A 17,254-nucleotide genomic window follows, 5' to 3' on the forward strand; every position below is an offset into this window, starting at 1 on the left:
ACATCCTGTGGTTTGGGTGACGGCGGCATTACTGACGGTTTTCTGTAGACTAACGAGACAACTCGTGGCCTTATTGGTCACACACTATAAATTTAAGATTTTTAAAATTGAGGATTTGTGTTTGCAGCGCTACTGAACAATGACTGCATTGCCATGACAACCAAGGCTTGGTCACAATACGACTGCGTGCAGTGGTTACGGAATTCATCGACAAATTAAAACAACGCAGAGTATAACATGACGCAATTTATTAGACTCAAATTGAGTACATACTAGTAATCAATGTGAAAGACCGTAGAATACAGTTAACATGCCAAGCCAGTCCCGTCTACTATATGGACGGTCTGTGGGACTACTGAGCATGCCTATACCACGGACTGTCTTCGTACAATAATTCGATGATAATGTGTTAATTTACGGGGTTGCTTCATTTATTGGCAATATGTAGTCTGAAACAGAATTATTCGGTTTCGGCACATCGTGGAAATTTAAATCATTTTGGTAACACATCACCATAATAATTCTAGTAATGATTTTTCCCCAAAAGCAAAAACATTTATATATAAATTAAAGAATTTTCATAAATACATATGTCATACTAGGTCATAAAATACACTTTTTACATATGATCTTATATAATGGACGAACCTGTAAGGGCTTATTTTTACAAAATGTGTATAACGGCAATATCGTTGGTATCGGTGATACAAGTGTCATATTGATCAGAAGTAAACAATACGATTTTATGCCACAGTCCTGGCGCGTTTCAACCCTTGGGATATTTTACTATAATAGGGCGTGTCTACATCGGGCGTTAAAATTTGCATATAACATTAGCGCGTAACTAAGTTGTGATAAAGGAAAGAGTGGTATAAACAACTTGAAGGGGGGTAAAAGAAAAGTTATATAACAATTTATTATTTAATAATTTATTAAAATAACTCCCTGTGGAAATACCTCAACGTTCATGGATTGGTGAGAAACAATATTGTAAACGTCATTCAAGTTTTTCCTTAAATCACGTCACGAAACTACTAGTATTCCGGCATGTGCATAGTGTGTTTCATTGCAAAATTTTCAACACGTGCTTCTATTAACAACAAGAGTTGTACATTGGCCTCGTTGAAGACAATTTGAGAGGGTTATATGTACGAGTTGTTGTTATAAATCAACTTTCCTAATACACTTCATGTCATACTGTGCATTTCAAGAAGATGTGAATTTGTTTCTAAATATTTATAAATGTTTATAAAATTCAAATGATGGTTGAAAATCTCTAGACCAATCACCACGTGTCTAGGATGCATGGTAGTAAATAGGTTAACGACTGAAAGAAACTCACGCTAAGACTCATGCTTAATGGGAGTTACGAAATAGCTTTTGAATGAAGGTTGAGGATCTTCCGGGGTAAATGTATTATAAATATATTTCATACATTTCCACAAAACAAATATAAAATATTTTTAAAACGTTATTCAAATTCTAAACCCAAAGAATACGTTTTCATTGGCTATATAAGCCAATGCCCATTACCCATAAGTCTTTGCGGTTTCCTTCACTCATTGGGCGATTTACTGTCATGCAGGCAAATATATGTTATACTGACGCGCCGTGAATGGTCAAGTTATTTTAAATTTATAAATATAATGGACATTCGCATAAAAACGGATTGTATTTAAATATGTAATGTTAGAATAAATTTGAGAAAGACGATTTGGATGGAATTATTAAACAAAACGCATAGCGAATATTTTTCATTCTGGCCTCTCCTGGCTGTGTTCGCATGTATTTTATGATATCGACCAATAAAATTACTTATATTTAAACACAACCAGTGAATTACAGTAAAGACAAGAAAGCGAAACGGTCTGTATTCGAGTACATTGTAGTTGTGGCTGAATATTAAATAATGGCTTGGCAGGAGGGAACCGAATTCATAGAATAGCGGAGAACACCAATTTCACCAACTTGGACGGAGACAGGGGGGATTGGCACGAGAGGGCGCCATCCGATCTGAATGGAACGTTTCGACGTCAGTCGCCCGTAGCCCATCGTCAAAGCAACAACGTCCCGTTTTCAAACAGATGAAATAATTTCAGCAATTTCTTTACAGAATAATCCACAACAAAACTTAGAAACATTTCATAGACAAATACAGGCCCCAAAATTATGTCTATTGCAAAACAATTCAACCAACAACCAGTTTGACGCCACAATTTATTGCTGGAGCCCGAGTTCTACGCGTGATGGTATTGCGTTCAAATCTGTTCCATTTCAAACTGCGCGTGCACACACACTGTGGTTTCTCGAAATGCATACTAATTAGGTAACTTGTCACTAATAAAAGTCACCGAAAACATTTTGAGCAATTTTGAGCAATAGTACTAGAGTGAAATTTAAACGTGCCTCTGCATTCTCTATGAATATCGCAACTTGCTATGATCAGGGTAAAGAGAAAATCTGTGCTTACTTTCAACAGTTAGCTGTAGTCTGGTTCCCTGCCCCATTTCAACGCTGTTTTTCTTTGAGCCCTCAGCGGTGAAAACTTGGGCAGGGAACCAGACTACAGTTAGCTGGAGTCCGATCGAAAAGGTGTCTCAAAAAAATACCTTTACATCATTTTTCCGATAATTTTTCCAGCTCGTAACGATATAATCAGTCAATTTAGAACCAACATGTATGCTATCGGAAAGCATTTTGGCACAATTTTACTGAAAAGACGAATTTTTCATTGCTCATGAATATTAATTTATGCAAATGAGACGAGTATTTCAACCAATCGTGTCATGCAACTCCCCCCCCTGGACGGAGAATAAAAAAAAGCTTTGAGCGCTCTACAAGCGAATTCCTGATTGTATTCGATTATGTTTAACTTAATTTGGCTGATATAAAATTTCTTGTCACCAATTTCAACTCATTTCCTTCATTTTGCTATCGTATTGAATTGGCACAAGTCTGGCTGGTCTTTGAGAGCTGCCACGTGACGACGTGTTAGTGCGGATTCCTAATTTTGCGTTGTGGTCGTCTGCAGCGATAGTATCACCAGAACTGGACGGATGTGTCTTTTCGCCACTTTCTGCTGTTTCGTTTTGGCATGGACTTGGAACAAGAACGGATGTTAGTCGCTGAAATCGTGGGTCGAGACAGCAAACAGACTTTTCAGACGGTATAGTTAAATTCGAATCCGACTTCGTCTGTCGCACGGTACCAGAATACAACCTGCTTGTCAGAGGTTTTGAGTAATTTTCGTTGGATGTGGCAAGACATTCGGACGATTTGTATTTAATGGACGAGGGCGCAATTTCCAGGCGATTCAGTCTCCTGGGTGGCGTCTGGAGACTTTCCTTAGTAACCGGCGAAGTGCATCTTTCGATGCTAATCATTGGGGGAGTTGACGCTCCACTGTGGTTATCAGCACTATCGACGCTATCTGGCGAGTCATTCGAGATGATCGGTAAACTCTGCCCTGAAGACATTCGTCTGATAATCGGGACAAGTTTGTCTGTGTCATTTGCTCTTCGCGAATCAATGATATTACCGACTGGCACATTACTAGAACTTGATCGTCGTCTTGTATTTCCTGGGGCTTTACTGGAACGTTGACCCGACCGAGGCGAAGGTGGAGTGCTCGTGCTAAGTTTCTTGCCACTTACGTTTTCCAATGGTGACGAACCGATCGGTGGCAAATTCAAACGACCGAGTGAGCCTCGTTGGCTCGTGTCAGTCATTTGTTGCTTCCTCATTATTTCTCTCACCTCCCTGGTTTCCCTTGCTAGGTGTTTCAGTTGTGTCTTGCTTTCGATGTCCAAACGTCCCAGTCGCAGGGCCAGTCGTCTCTCCTCCATTGCCCCTAAGTCCAAAACAGAGTCCTCTTTAGACGGCAGATTCAACTTCTTTGCGGTGCCATCGTCCATTTTGTCCCTTTTAGTCATCATCTTGACTTTAGGATCTTTATCTCCCATGTTTGTTCTGTCTTTCTTCTTTCCCTTCAATAATAATATTAATAATAATAATAATCCACCTTCATGGAACAGTACAACACGTATGGCCTGGTATGATGACCTTCAGATTATACCTCAGATCAACTCCATTGGCTACAACACCTGATCATTCAAGTCGCAGTACGCTCGCTGGATATCGAACTGACTGTAAATGTCAGATGCAAAAATAATAATAAAAAATAAAGCTGTCCAATAAATTACTGTGAATATTACAATGTTGAATTGCGAACAAAACACAATCACGAACTCATCGTACCTCACTCGACACGTCACATCACTTTTCTCTTTTCCCTAACGCCGTCCTCAAATCATTGTTTCATGTCGAAAACATCAAGTACGTCTGCGTCAATGTAACTCATTTTATCCAATGCTACGAATTCGTTGCTACATATTTTTTGTAGGCGGCGTAAACAGGCGTATCCGTCCTAATTCCTAGACCAGCATCATTTTATGCGGCAGTGTATGTATCTTGCACATGCGCAGATGATCACACAATTATTATTTGACGCATGTTTACGAAGGTTTTTGAATTTATCAACTCCCAATTATTCTGAAAAAGAAAAAAAAGAGAATAATATTAGGAATTTACGTTAAACCCTGACAGATACAAAAAATAATTACTCACGCAGTACTGAGTGTTCAACAACGAGTCCAAACAAAGCGGTTATAGTCGTGATATACACCGTGTTACCATAGTAACGGCTTCGCCATATAAATGCGCTTAGCAGGTTGTGCTGTTCGTAATAAAATGCTGTTTTTAAGGCAAGCGTTTCGATCTGATCACCGGGTGTATAATCACATAGCATTGCGCAAAATACATTTTAGTATGACAGTGTTGGCGCTTGGAAAGAAGATGGTGGACAGTTCCGTTAAATAAGAGAATGTGTATTCACTTCAAACAGCGTATTACGAATGATAGACTAGGAGCTATCTGGCAACTCACAGCGATCGAGATTTTACTCACGGAAAGGGAGCATTAAACGAGACATAACGAACTCACGCAAACCTAGTTATACATGTATTCCGATGATAAAACAAGGCGGTAAATTCGCATTAATTAGCTGTGAAATAGACATGTTATGCCTCCCAATTTGGGTCAAAATGATGAAACGTTGTCATTTTACTCCGGTAATGCTGTTCAAATGACGCGTTGTGGCATTTTGATGATCAGTGAGAGCGTTGCTACGAGACAGATAATGAGTATTAACTGAAGGAACGCGCCTTGGCTTGAACATGGAACTATATAGTTCCATGGCTTGAAGGACAAGGCATTCTATTTGCAAGTGGAATGTTATATAACCGATCTCCGTAATATATTAAATGACTTGTTAATAATGCAAATACTATTTGTGTATGACCCGTGTAGTTAACCATCTAGCCATACACGTTTAGTAAAATGTGGAAGAATATCACCTTGTACTGACGTGTAGTGTCTGTTTCCCGTGGGAGATAAGTGGATTACTCCATCCGGCAATCCCGATAGGTCATTTGCCATTGACGCTCTTCTTGGTCGAATTGCCAAACATAAATCACATATTTTCATATAGCCACTAGGTTTCTTATTTGCAATGCTTTCAGCGACGCCTCTAATCAATTAATATGGATGTTCGTCCCCGAGAGTCGAATAGGTCACGTGGTATCGTTTCACTTAACAACAAAAAATGATAGAATGCTACTGTGAATGAAATTGACATTTGTTAAGTTACGAAGATAGTCTTTTTAACACTGACTAATAATGTAAGCTTGGGACTACGTATACTGCGAGTTAACAATTCACACTTTAGTTACTCCGAGCTCCCATTCTCGTTGTGATAAACAGAAGTAAGAGAACTACATAATAACTGGTTGTCATGACAATGAAGACTAATGGAACAACATGTCACCACGACTCATGCGCATCGGTGGTACTGTATCTCAACACAAAAACATCACGCATCAATCACAATTACAATATATTTATTATTGGATAACATTCATGTCTGATTTGATGATGTTTCTACTAACAGGAAATGCTCTTGACTGAAACCATTTTTCATTCATTAAATAATTTATTTATATATTCATTTCATTTTCTTGGTTAGTTGACTCTGCATGAACAATGGTTTACCCCTAAAATTAATACACTATTCACCCTTCTCATAAATAATGGTTTACCCTTAAAAATAAGACACTATTCACCCTCTTCATAAACAATGGTTCACCCCTAACAATAAGACACTATTCACCCTCTTCATAAACAATGGTTCACCCCTAAAAATAAGATTCTATTCACCCTCTGCATAAACAATGGTTCACCCCTAAAAATAAGACACTATTCACCCTCCTCATAAACAATGGTTCACCCCTAAAAATAAGACATTATTCACCTCCTTTAAACAATGGGTCACCCCTAAAAATAAGACACTATTCACCTTCCTCATAAACAATGGTTCACCCCTAACAATAAGACACTATTCACCCTCTTCATAAACAATGGTTCACCCCTAAAAATAAGATTATATTCACCCTCTGCATAAACAATGGTTCACCCCTAAAAATAAGACACTATTCGCCCTCTTCATAAACAATGGGTCACCCCTAAAAATAAGACACTATACACCCTCTGCATAAATGATGATTCACCCCTAAAAATAAAATACTATTCACCCTCCTCATAAACAATGGCTCACCCCTAAAAATAAGACACTATTCACCCTCCTTATAAACAATGGTTCACCCCTAAAAATAATACAATATTCACCCTCTTCATAAACAATGGTTTACCTCTAAAAATAAGACACTATTCACCCTCTTCATAAATGATGGTTGACCCCTAAAAATAAGACATTATTCACCTTCCTCATAAACAATTGTTCACACCTAACAATAAGACACTATTCACCCTCTTCATAAATAATGGTTCACTCCTAAAAATAAGACACTATTCACCCTCTGCATAAATAATGGGTCACCACTAAAATGAGACAATATTCACCCTTTTCATAAACAATGGTTCACCCCTAAAAATTAGACACTATTCACCCTCTTCATAAATAATGGTTCACCCCTAAAAATAAGACACTATTCACCCTCTGCATAAACAATGGTTCACCCTAAAAATAAGATACTATTCACCCTCTGCATAAACAATGGTTCACCCCTAAAAATAAGACACTATTCACCCTCTGCATAAATGATGGTTCACCCCTAAAAATAATACACTATTCGCCCTCTTCATAAACAATGGTTCACCCCTAAAAATAAGACAATATTCACCCTCTGCATGGACAATGGTTCACCCCTAACAATAAGACACTATTCACCCTCCTCATAAACAATGGTTCACCCCTAAAAATAAGACAATATTCACCCTCTGCATAAATGATGGTTCACCCCTAAAAATAAGACACTATTCACCCTCCTCATAAATAATGGTTCACCCCTAAAAATAAGACATTATTCACCCTCTGCATAAATAATGGTTCACCCCTAACAATAAGACACTATTCACCCTCTTCATAAACAATGGTTCACCCCTAAAAATAAGACACTATTCACCCTCTGCATAAATGATGGTTCACCCCTAAAAATAAGACATTATTCACCCTCTGCATAAACAATGGTTCACCCCTAAAAATAAGACACTATTCACCCTCTGCATAAACAATGGTTCACCCCTAAAAATAAGACACTATTCGCCCTCTTCATAAACAATGGGTCACCCCTAAAAATAAGACACTATACACCCTCTGCATAAATGATGGTTCACCCCTAAAACTAAAATACTATTCACCCTCCTCATAAACAATGGCTCACCCCTAAAAATAAGACACTATTCACCCTCCTTATAAACAATGGTTCACCCCTAAAAATAATACAATATTCACCCTCTTCATAAACAATGGTTTACCTCTAAAAATAAGACACTATTCACCCTCTTCATAAATGATGGTTGACCCCTAAAAATAAGACATTATTCACCTTCCTCATAAACAATTGTTCACACCTAACAATAAGACACTATTCACCCTCTTCATAAATAATGGTTCACTCCTAAAAATAAGACACTATTCACCCTCTGCATAAATAATGGGTCACCCCTAAAATGAGACAATATTCACCCTTTTCATAAACAATGGTTCACCCCTAAAAATTAGACACTATTCACCCTCTTCATAAATAATGGTTCACCCCTAAAAATAAGACACTATTCACCCTCTGCATAAACAATGGTTCACCCCTAAAAATAAGACACTATTCACCCTCTGCATAAATGATAGTTCACCCCTAAAAATAATACACTATTCGCCCTCTTCATAAACAATGGTTCACCCCTAAAAATAAGACAATATTCACCCTCTGCATGGACAATGGTTCACCCCTAACAATAAGACACTATTCACCCTCCTCATAAACAATGGTTCACCCCTAAAAATAAGACAATATTCACCCTCTGCATAAATGATGGTTCACCCCTAAAAATAAGACACTATTCACCCTCCTCATAAATAATGGTTCACCCCTAAAAATAAGACATTATTCACCCTCTGCATAAACAATGGTTCACCCCTAGAAATAAGACAATATTCACCCTCCTCATAAATAATGGTTCACCCCTAAAAATAAGACATTATTCACCCTCTGCATAAATAATGGTTCACCCCTAACAATAAGACACTATTCACCCTCTTCATAAACAATGGTTCACCCCTAAAAATAAGACACTATTCACCCTCTGCATAAATGATGGTTCACCCCTAAAAATAAGACATTATTCACCCTCTGCATAAACAATGGTTCACCCCTAAAAATAAGACACTATTCACCCTCTGCATAAATGATGGTTCACCCCTAAAAATAAGACACTATTCGCCTTCTTCATAAACAATGGTTCACCCCTAACAATAAGACACTATTCACCCTCCTCATAAATAATGGGTCACCCCTAAAAATAAGACACTATTCACCCTCTGCATAAATGATGGTTTACCCCTAAAAATAAGACACTATTCGCCTTCTTCATAAACAATGGTTCACCCCTAACAATAAGACACTATTCACCCTCTGCATAAATGATGGTTTACCCCAAAAATAAGACACTATTCGCCCTCTTCATAAACAATGGTTCACCCCTAAAAATAAGACACTATTCACCCTCTTCATAAACAATGGTTTACCCCTAAAAATAAGACACTATTCGCCCTCCTCATAAACAATGGTTCACCCCTAAAAATAAGACAATATTCACCCTCTGCATGGACAATGGTTCACCCCTAACAATAAGACACTATTCACCCTCCTCATAAATAATGGGTCACCCCTAACAATAAGACACTATTCACCCTCCTCATAAATAATGGGTCACCCCTAACAATAAGGCACTATTCACCCTCCTCATAAATAATGGGTCACCCCTAAAAATAAGACACTATTCACCCTCCTCATAAATAATGGTTTACTCCTTACGTAATTTGCATACAGATTGATCACTGATATGAAAAGTCGATGATACCCAGAGGTTGAACATCCAGGCGAGAGTACTAGCTGAGTTGATCCTTGAAGTGAGCAATCAGTGTGATTGGAGACATGTCAATATTGGCAATCCATTCATTCATTGAATTCTAACGCAGTTCACGAAGATATACACACTTTCGTCAATCACATCAGATATTCTAATATTAGAATAATTTTGAAGTCAGTATATTAAAAAACAAATTTATTAATGATTTATTATCTATATTTTTTTATCAATAAACTCTAACTGAATAAAAATGTCTTGCCTGGGGCACAGTTTTACTTCCAACTAACGATATTAACAGATTCCAGATTGATGATGGTTGCCAGACTTCATAAGCGCACGCACAATGTATATAAACTGACAAATGGGACGCAATGCACTGGATCGGCGGTTGACGGTCAAATTTGCGACGATAAAACTGTTTGTTAAGTTTATTTCAGAATGACCCGCGGCTGTATATACATTCTATACTGCTGGGTGATACAGGTTTGCAATAACACATAACAATTACAGCAGATAATTTATTGTAAATCACACATTGCCCCAAATGAAACAACAATATGACACACCAGACGGGAAACATTCATTTACGAGCACGTTGTCATCGATACACCGCGCGGTCGATCGATGAGTACAAACACTTTTTCTCATTCAAGAAAGTTACAGAATTTCTATGTACCGTTATTTGTGTTTGGATCAATAACTCGCCACTTAGTTACTATGACGGTTGCTATGCCGGGTTTTTACTTTAGTGTGTCGGCAATAACTAAATTAAGTTTCTATGCTTATTGAATTTATTCGTTGCTATCATTGTGAGAATTTCAATGTTGTTGAACTTTTGTCAATTGCAAGACAAAACATCATACATAACAAAAATAACATGCATTGGCAGGAATACATGTGTTCAATAATAATTATGTTGAATTAAACCATGGAAAATAAATAAAAAAGGAAAACTGCTCTAAAAGGATAATATAGAAAAGGAACTGAAAAAGATTGTCAAATATTGTTGTTCCGAGAATAATCGAAAGAAATCAGCTGTTTTACAGAATATTTCAAACTACTACAAACATGTTCCCATGTTGCCTTAAAATTCAATATTCATTTAGAAAAACAAATTTACACGAAACGAAATGTCACTATGACTTAGAAGCTTTGAGCTAGGGATTACTACGACTACCTAAGTTACTCAATAATCACAACGTGTATATACTTACACTATAACATTGTTAAACTTACAATATAAACGATTAATTAAAATATAACTTCGGATGACGTAATTTAGTTGATTACAAATGTAACGAACAATCCGATTAAAATAGTTCACGGGAAAGTCTTGTATTAATTACGTAATTAATTTCGAGAATAATATAGATAACGATTCCCATCTCCAGATATACTAGTAATCATGCGATGTTGAATTATGCATAATATTCAAGTTCACGCCATACGAACGTCACAATACACAATGTTATTTTAATGAATGTAATTTATTTATTATACACAATTCCAGAAACGTGCGTGTCTTTTACAAGCTTACATAATAATAATAATAATATTATTATTATTATTATTATTATTATTATTATTATTATTATTATTATTATTATTATTATTATTATTATTATTATTATTATTATTATTATTATTATACTAGTATGGTACAAATTAACGTTGAAGAACATAGTATTTCTGAAGTAAGTCAAGTAATTTCGATCATTCATTAAACATAAGTACAATTCATCAAATTACCATGTTGGCATTGAATGACGTGTTTTCCGTGACAATCCAATGTTATAAACAAAGGTTGGGCTGAGTGAGGTCATTTATAATAACGCTAGGTTCGAATCCACCTGTCCATGTTGCATTTTAATGTTTGTGTATTATACCTCACTACGTGAATGGCACTCATTCATTGTATAAGCTTACGTATACGTGTTAGGTCTAATCACCTATATGTCGCATATGTTGTGTTGATAAAACTGACTGTCTTCATGCATCAACAAATATATTCAGGATTTTTTTTTTCATATTTCCCCCGTAAATCTAACAGTAATTAAACAGTTGGACTCGTGACGTGAATGATGACATGTACGTGTGGCTCAATCCTCAAAAATTGTCACGCGCAGACATTTATTAGAGTGCATGGTGGGTTTTCTAGATAACAGCCGCCGCGTAATTCATCTCTATGGCAACAGCTCGACATTACTACATCTATTTTATTCAATCAGCAATTACGACAAAAAATAACGAGATTGTTCGTCTAATAAACTAGCAAACCGATTGCGAATGTACACTCTTACTGCAATATTTTTACTCTCACCTCTATTAGGCTACCCGTATATGCAGTGTGTCAGTGAGACTGGGCTACCCGTATATGCAGTGTATCAGTGAGACTGGGCTACCCGTATATGCAGTGTGTCAGTGAGACTGGGCTACCCGTATAGGAAGTGTGTCAGTAAGACTGGGCTACCCGTATATGCAGTGTGTCAGTGAGACTGGGCTACCTGTATATGCAGTGTGTCAGTGAGACTGGGCTATCCGTATATGCAGTGTGTCAGTGAGACTGGGCTACCCGTATATGCAGTGTGTCAGTGAGGCTGGGCTACCCGTATATGCAGTGTGTCAGTGAGACTGGGCTACCCGTATATGCAGTGTGTCAGTGAGACTGGGCTACCCGTATAGGAAGTGTGTCAGTAAGACTGGGCTACCCGTATATGCAGTGTGTCAGTGAGACTGGGCTACCCGTATATGCAGTGTGTCAGTGAGACTGGGCTATCCGTATATGCAGTGTGTCAGTGAGACTGGGCTACCCGTATATGCAGTGTGTCAGTGAGGCTGGGCTACCCGTATATGCAGTGTGTCAGTGAGACTGGGCTACCCGTATATGCAGTGTGTCAGTGAGACTGGGCTACCCGTATATGCAGTGTGTCAGTGAGACTGGGCTACCCGTATATGCAGTGTGTCAGTGAGACTGGGCTACCCGTATATGCAGTGTGTCAGTGAGACTGGGCTACCCAAATATGCAGTGTGTCAGTGAGACTGGGCTACCCGTATATGCAGTGTGTCAGTGAGACTGGGCTACCCGTATATGCAGTGTGTCACTGGGACTGGGCTACCTGTATATGCAGTGTATCAGTGAGTCTGGGCTACCCATATATGCAGTGTGTCAGTGAGTCTGGGCTACCCATATATGCAGTGTGTCAGTGAGACTGGGCTACCCGTATATGCAGTGTGTCAGTGGGACTGGGCTACCCAAATATGCAGTGTGTCAGTGAGACTGGGCTACCCGTATATGCAGTGTGTCACTGGGACTGGGCTACCCGTATATGCAGTGTATCAGTGAGACTGGGCTACCCGTATATGCAGTGTATCAGTGAGTCTGGGCTACCCATATATGCAGTGTGTCAGTGAGACTGGGCTACCCGTATATGCAGTGTGTCAGTGGGACTGGGCTACCCAAATATGCAGTGTGTCAGTGAGACTGGGCTACCCGTATATGCAGTGTATCAGTGAGTCTGGGCTACCCATATATGCAGTGTGTCAGTGAGACTGGGCTACCCGTATATGCAGTGTGTCACTGGGACTGGGCTACCCGTATATGCAGTGTGTCACTGGGACTGGGCTACCCGTATATGCAGTGTGTCACTGGGACTGAATTACCCGTATATGTAGTGTGTCACTGGGACTGGGCTACCCGTATATGCAGTGTGTCAGTGATACTGGGCTACCCGTATATGCAGTTGGTCACTGGGACTGGGCTACCCGTATATGCAGTGTGTCAGTGAGACTGGGCTACCCGTATATGCAGTGTGTCACTGGGACTGGGCTACCCGTATATGCAGTGTGTCAGTGAGACTGGGCTACCCGTATATGCAGTGTATCAGTGAGACTGGGCTACCCGTATATGCAGTGTATCAGTGAGGCTGGGCTACCCGTATATGCAGTGTATCAGTGAGACTGGGCTACTCGTATATGCAGTGTGTCACTAGGACTGGGCTACCCAATTATGCAGTGTGTCAGTGGGACTATGCTAACCGTATATGTAGTGTGTCAGTGAGACTGGGTTACTCGTATATGCAGTGTGTCACTAGGACTGGGCTACCCGTATATGCAGTGTATCAGTGGGACTGGGCTACCCGTATATGCAGTGTGTCACTGGGACTGGGCTACCCGTATATGCAGTGTGTCACTGGGACTGGGCTACCCGTATATGCAGTGTGTCAGTGAGACTGGGCTACCCGTATATGCAGTGTGTCAGTGATACTGGGCTACCCGTATATGCAGTGTGTCAGTGAGACTGGGCTACCCATATATGCAGTGTGTCAGTGAGACTGGGCTACCCGTATATGCTGTGTGTCAGTGAGACTGGGCTACCCGTATATGCAGTGTGTCAGTGAGACTGGGCTACCCGTATATGCAGTGTGTCAGTGAGACTGGGCTACCCGTATATGCAGTGTATCAGTGAGTCTGGGCTACCCATATATGCAGTGTGTCAGTGAGACTGGGCTACCCGTATATGCAGTGTGTCACTGGGACTGGGCTACCCGTATATGCAGTGTGTCACTGGGACTGGGCTACCCGTATATGCAGTGTGTCACTGGGACTGAACTACCCGTATATGTAGTGTGTCACTGGGACTGGGCTACCCGTATATGCAGTGTGTCAGTGATACTGGGCTACCCGTATATGCAGTGCGTCACTGGGACTGGGCTACCCGTATATGCAGTGTGTCAGTGAGACTGGGCTACCCGTATATGCAGTGTGTCACTGGGACTGGGCTACCCGTATATGCAGTGTGTCAGTGAGACTGGGCTACCCGTATATGCAGTGTATCAGTGAGACTGGGCTACCCGTATATGCAGTGTATCAGTGAGGCTGGGCTACCCGTATATGCAGTGTATCAGTGAGACTGGGCTACCCGTATATGCAGTGTGTCACTAGGACTGGGCTACCCAATTATGCAGTGTGTCAGTGGGACTATGCTAACCGTATATGTAGTGTGTCAGTGAGACTGGGTTACTCGTATATGCAGTGTGTCACTAGGACTGGGCTACCCGTATATGCAGTGTATCAGTGGGACTGGGCTACCCGTATATGCAGTGTGTCACTGGGACTGGGCTACCCGTATATGCAGTGTGTCACTGGGACTGGGCTACCCGTATATGCAGTGTGTCAGTGAGACTGGGCTACCCGTATATGCAGTGTGTCAGTGATACTGGGCTACCCGTATATGCAGTGTGTCAGTGAGACTGGGCTACCCATATATGCAGTGTGTCAGTGAGACTGGGCTACCCGTATATGCTGTGTGTCAGTGAGACTGGGCTACCCGTATATGCAGTGTGTCAGTGAGACTGGGCTACCCGTATATGCAGTGTGTCAGTGAGACTGGGCTACCCGTATATGCAGTGTGTCAATGAGACTGGGCTACCCATATATGCAGTGTGTCAGTGAGACTGGGCTACCCATATATGCAGTGTGTCAGTGAGTCTGGGCTACCCGTATATGCAATGTGTCACTGGGACTGGGCTACCCGTATATGCAGTGTGTCACTGGGACTGGGCTACCCATATATGCAGTGTGTCAGTGAGACTGGGCTACCCGTATATGCAGTGTGTCAATGAGACTGGGCTACCCATATATGCAGTGTGTCAGTGAGACTGGGCTACCCATATATGCAGTGTGTCAGTGAGTCTGGGCTACCCGTATATGCAATGTGTCACTGGGACTGGGCTACCCGTATATGCAGTGTGTCACTGGGACTGGGCTACCCATATATGCAGTGTGTCAGTGAGACTGGGCTACCCGTATATGCAGTGTGTCACTGGGACTGGGCTACCCGTATATGCAGTGTGTCAGTGAGACTGGGCTACCCGTATATGCAGTGTGTCACTGGGACTGAGCTACCCGTATATGCAGTGTGTCAGTGAGACTGGGCTACCCGTATATGCAGTGTGTCACTGAGACTGGGCTACCTGTATATGCAGTGTGTCAATGAGACTGGGCTATCCGTATATGCAGTGTGTCACTGAGACTGGGCTACCTGTATATGCAGTGTGTCAGTGAGACTGGGCTACCCGTATATGCAGTGTGTCACTGGGACTGGGCTACCCATATATGCAGTGTGTCACTGAGACTGGGCTACCGGTATATGCAGTGTGTCAGTGAGACTGGGCTACCCGTATATGCAGTGTGTCAGTGAGACTGGGCTACCCGTATATGCAGTGTGTCAGTGAGACTGGGCTACCTGTATATGCAGTGTGTCAGTGGGACTGGGCTACCCAAATATGCAGTGTGTCAGTGAGACTGGGCTACCCGTATATGCAGTGTGTCACTGGGACTGGGCTACCCGTATATGCAGTGTATTAGTGAGACTAGGCTACCCGTATATGCAGTGTATCAGTGAGTCTGGGCTACCCATATATGCAGTGTGTCAGTGAGACTGGGCTACCCGTATATGCAGTGTGTCAGTGGGACTGGGCTACCCAAATATGCAGTGTGTCAGTGAGACTGGGCTACCCGTATATGCAGTGTGTCACTGGGACTGGGCTACCCGTATATGCAGTGTGTCACTGGGACTGGGCTACCCGTATATGCAGTGTGTCACTGGGACTGGACTACCCGTATATGTAGTGTGTCACTGGGACTGGGCTACCCGTATATGCAGTGTGTCAGTGATACTGGGCTACCCGTATAGGAAGTGTGTCAGTAAGACTGGGCTACCCGTATATGCAGTGTATCAGTGAGACTGGGCTACCCGTATATGCAGTGTGTCAGTGAGACTGGGCTACCCGTATAGGAAGTGTGTCAGTAAGACTGGGCTACCCGTATATGCAGTGTAACAGTGGGACTGGGCTACCCGTATATGCAGTGTGTCACTGGGACTGGGCTACCCGTATATGCAGTGTGTCAGTGGGACTGGGCTACCCAAATATGCAGTGTGTCAGTGAGACTGGGCTACCCGTATATGCAGTGTGTCAGTGAGACTGGGCTACCCGTATATGCAGTGTGTCACTGGGACTGGGCTACCCGTATATGCAGTGTGTCAGTGAGACTGGGCTACCCGTATATGCAGTGTGTCAGTGAGACTGGGCTACCCGTATACGCAGTGTGTCAGTGAGACTGGGCTACCCATATATGCAGTGTGTCACTGAGACTGGGCTACCTGTATATGCAGTGTGTCAATGAGACTGGGCTACCCGTATACGCAGTGTGTCAGTGAGACTGGGCTACCCGTATATGCAGTGTGTCAATGAGACTGGGCTACCCGTATACGCAGTGTGTCAGTGAGACTGGGCTACCCATATATGCAGTGTGTCAGTGAGACTGGGCTACCCGTATATGCAGTGTGTCAGTGAGACTGGGCTACCCATATATGCAGTTTGTCAGTGAGACTGGGCTACCCGTATATGCAGTGTGTCACTGAGACTGGGCTACCCATATATGCAGTGTGTCAGTGAGACTGGGCTACCCGTATATGCAGTGTGTCAGTGAGACTGGGCTACCCGTATATGCAGTGTGTCACTGAGACTGGGCTACCTGTATATGCAGTGTGTCAGTGAGACTGGGCTACCCATATATGCAGTGTGTCAGTGAGACTGGGCTACCCGTATATGCAGTGTGTCAGTGAGACTGGGCTACCCGTATATGCAGTGTGTCAGTGAGACTGGGCTACCCGTATATGCAGTGTGTCAATGAGACTGGGCTGCCCGTATATGCAGTGTGTCAGTGAGACTGGGCTACCCGTATATGCAGT

The 17,254-nt window shown here is 41.6% G+C and overlaps 1 protein-coding gene across 2 annotated transcripts in view; it reads right to left on the minus strand.

Annotated features, from left to right (window-relative positions):
- Positions 1-233: 233 nt before the first annotated feature.
- Positions 234-17,254, minus strand: part of LOC144352366 (uncharacterized) — a 32,123-nt gene continuing 15,102 nt past the window's right edge. Inside the window, exons 2-3 of one of the 2 annotated variants that reach the window (XM_078009451.2) lie at positions 4,258-4,551; positions 234-3,986 (exon numbers count right to left, since the gene is read on the minus strand). In XM_078009451.2, the coding sequence (XP_077865577.1) occupies positions 2,910-3,962 (1,053 nt within the window). In that variant the 5' untranslated portion in view covers positions 3,963-3,986; positions 4,258-4,551 and the 3' untranslated portion in view covers positions 234-2,909. Of the gene's footprint in view, positions 4,147-4,257; positions 4,552-17,254 lie in introns of both variants that reach the window. The other variant, XM_085491436.1, reaches the window with a different exon arrangement.

This window comes from Saccoglossus kowalevskii, chromosome 16 (genome assembly GCF_978046115.1).
Source record: "Saccoglossus kowalevskii chromosome 16, keSacKowa6.1, whole genome shotgun sequence".
In the NCBI taxonomy this organism is placed as follows: Eukaryota; Metazoa; Hemichordata; class Enteropneusta; family Harrimaniidae; genus Saccoglossus; species Saccoglossus kowalevskii.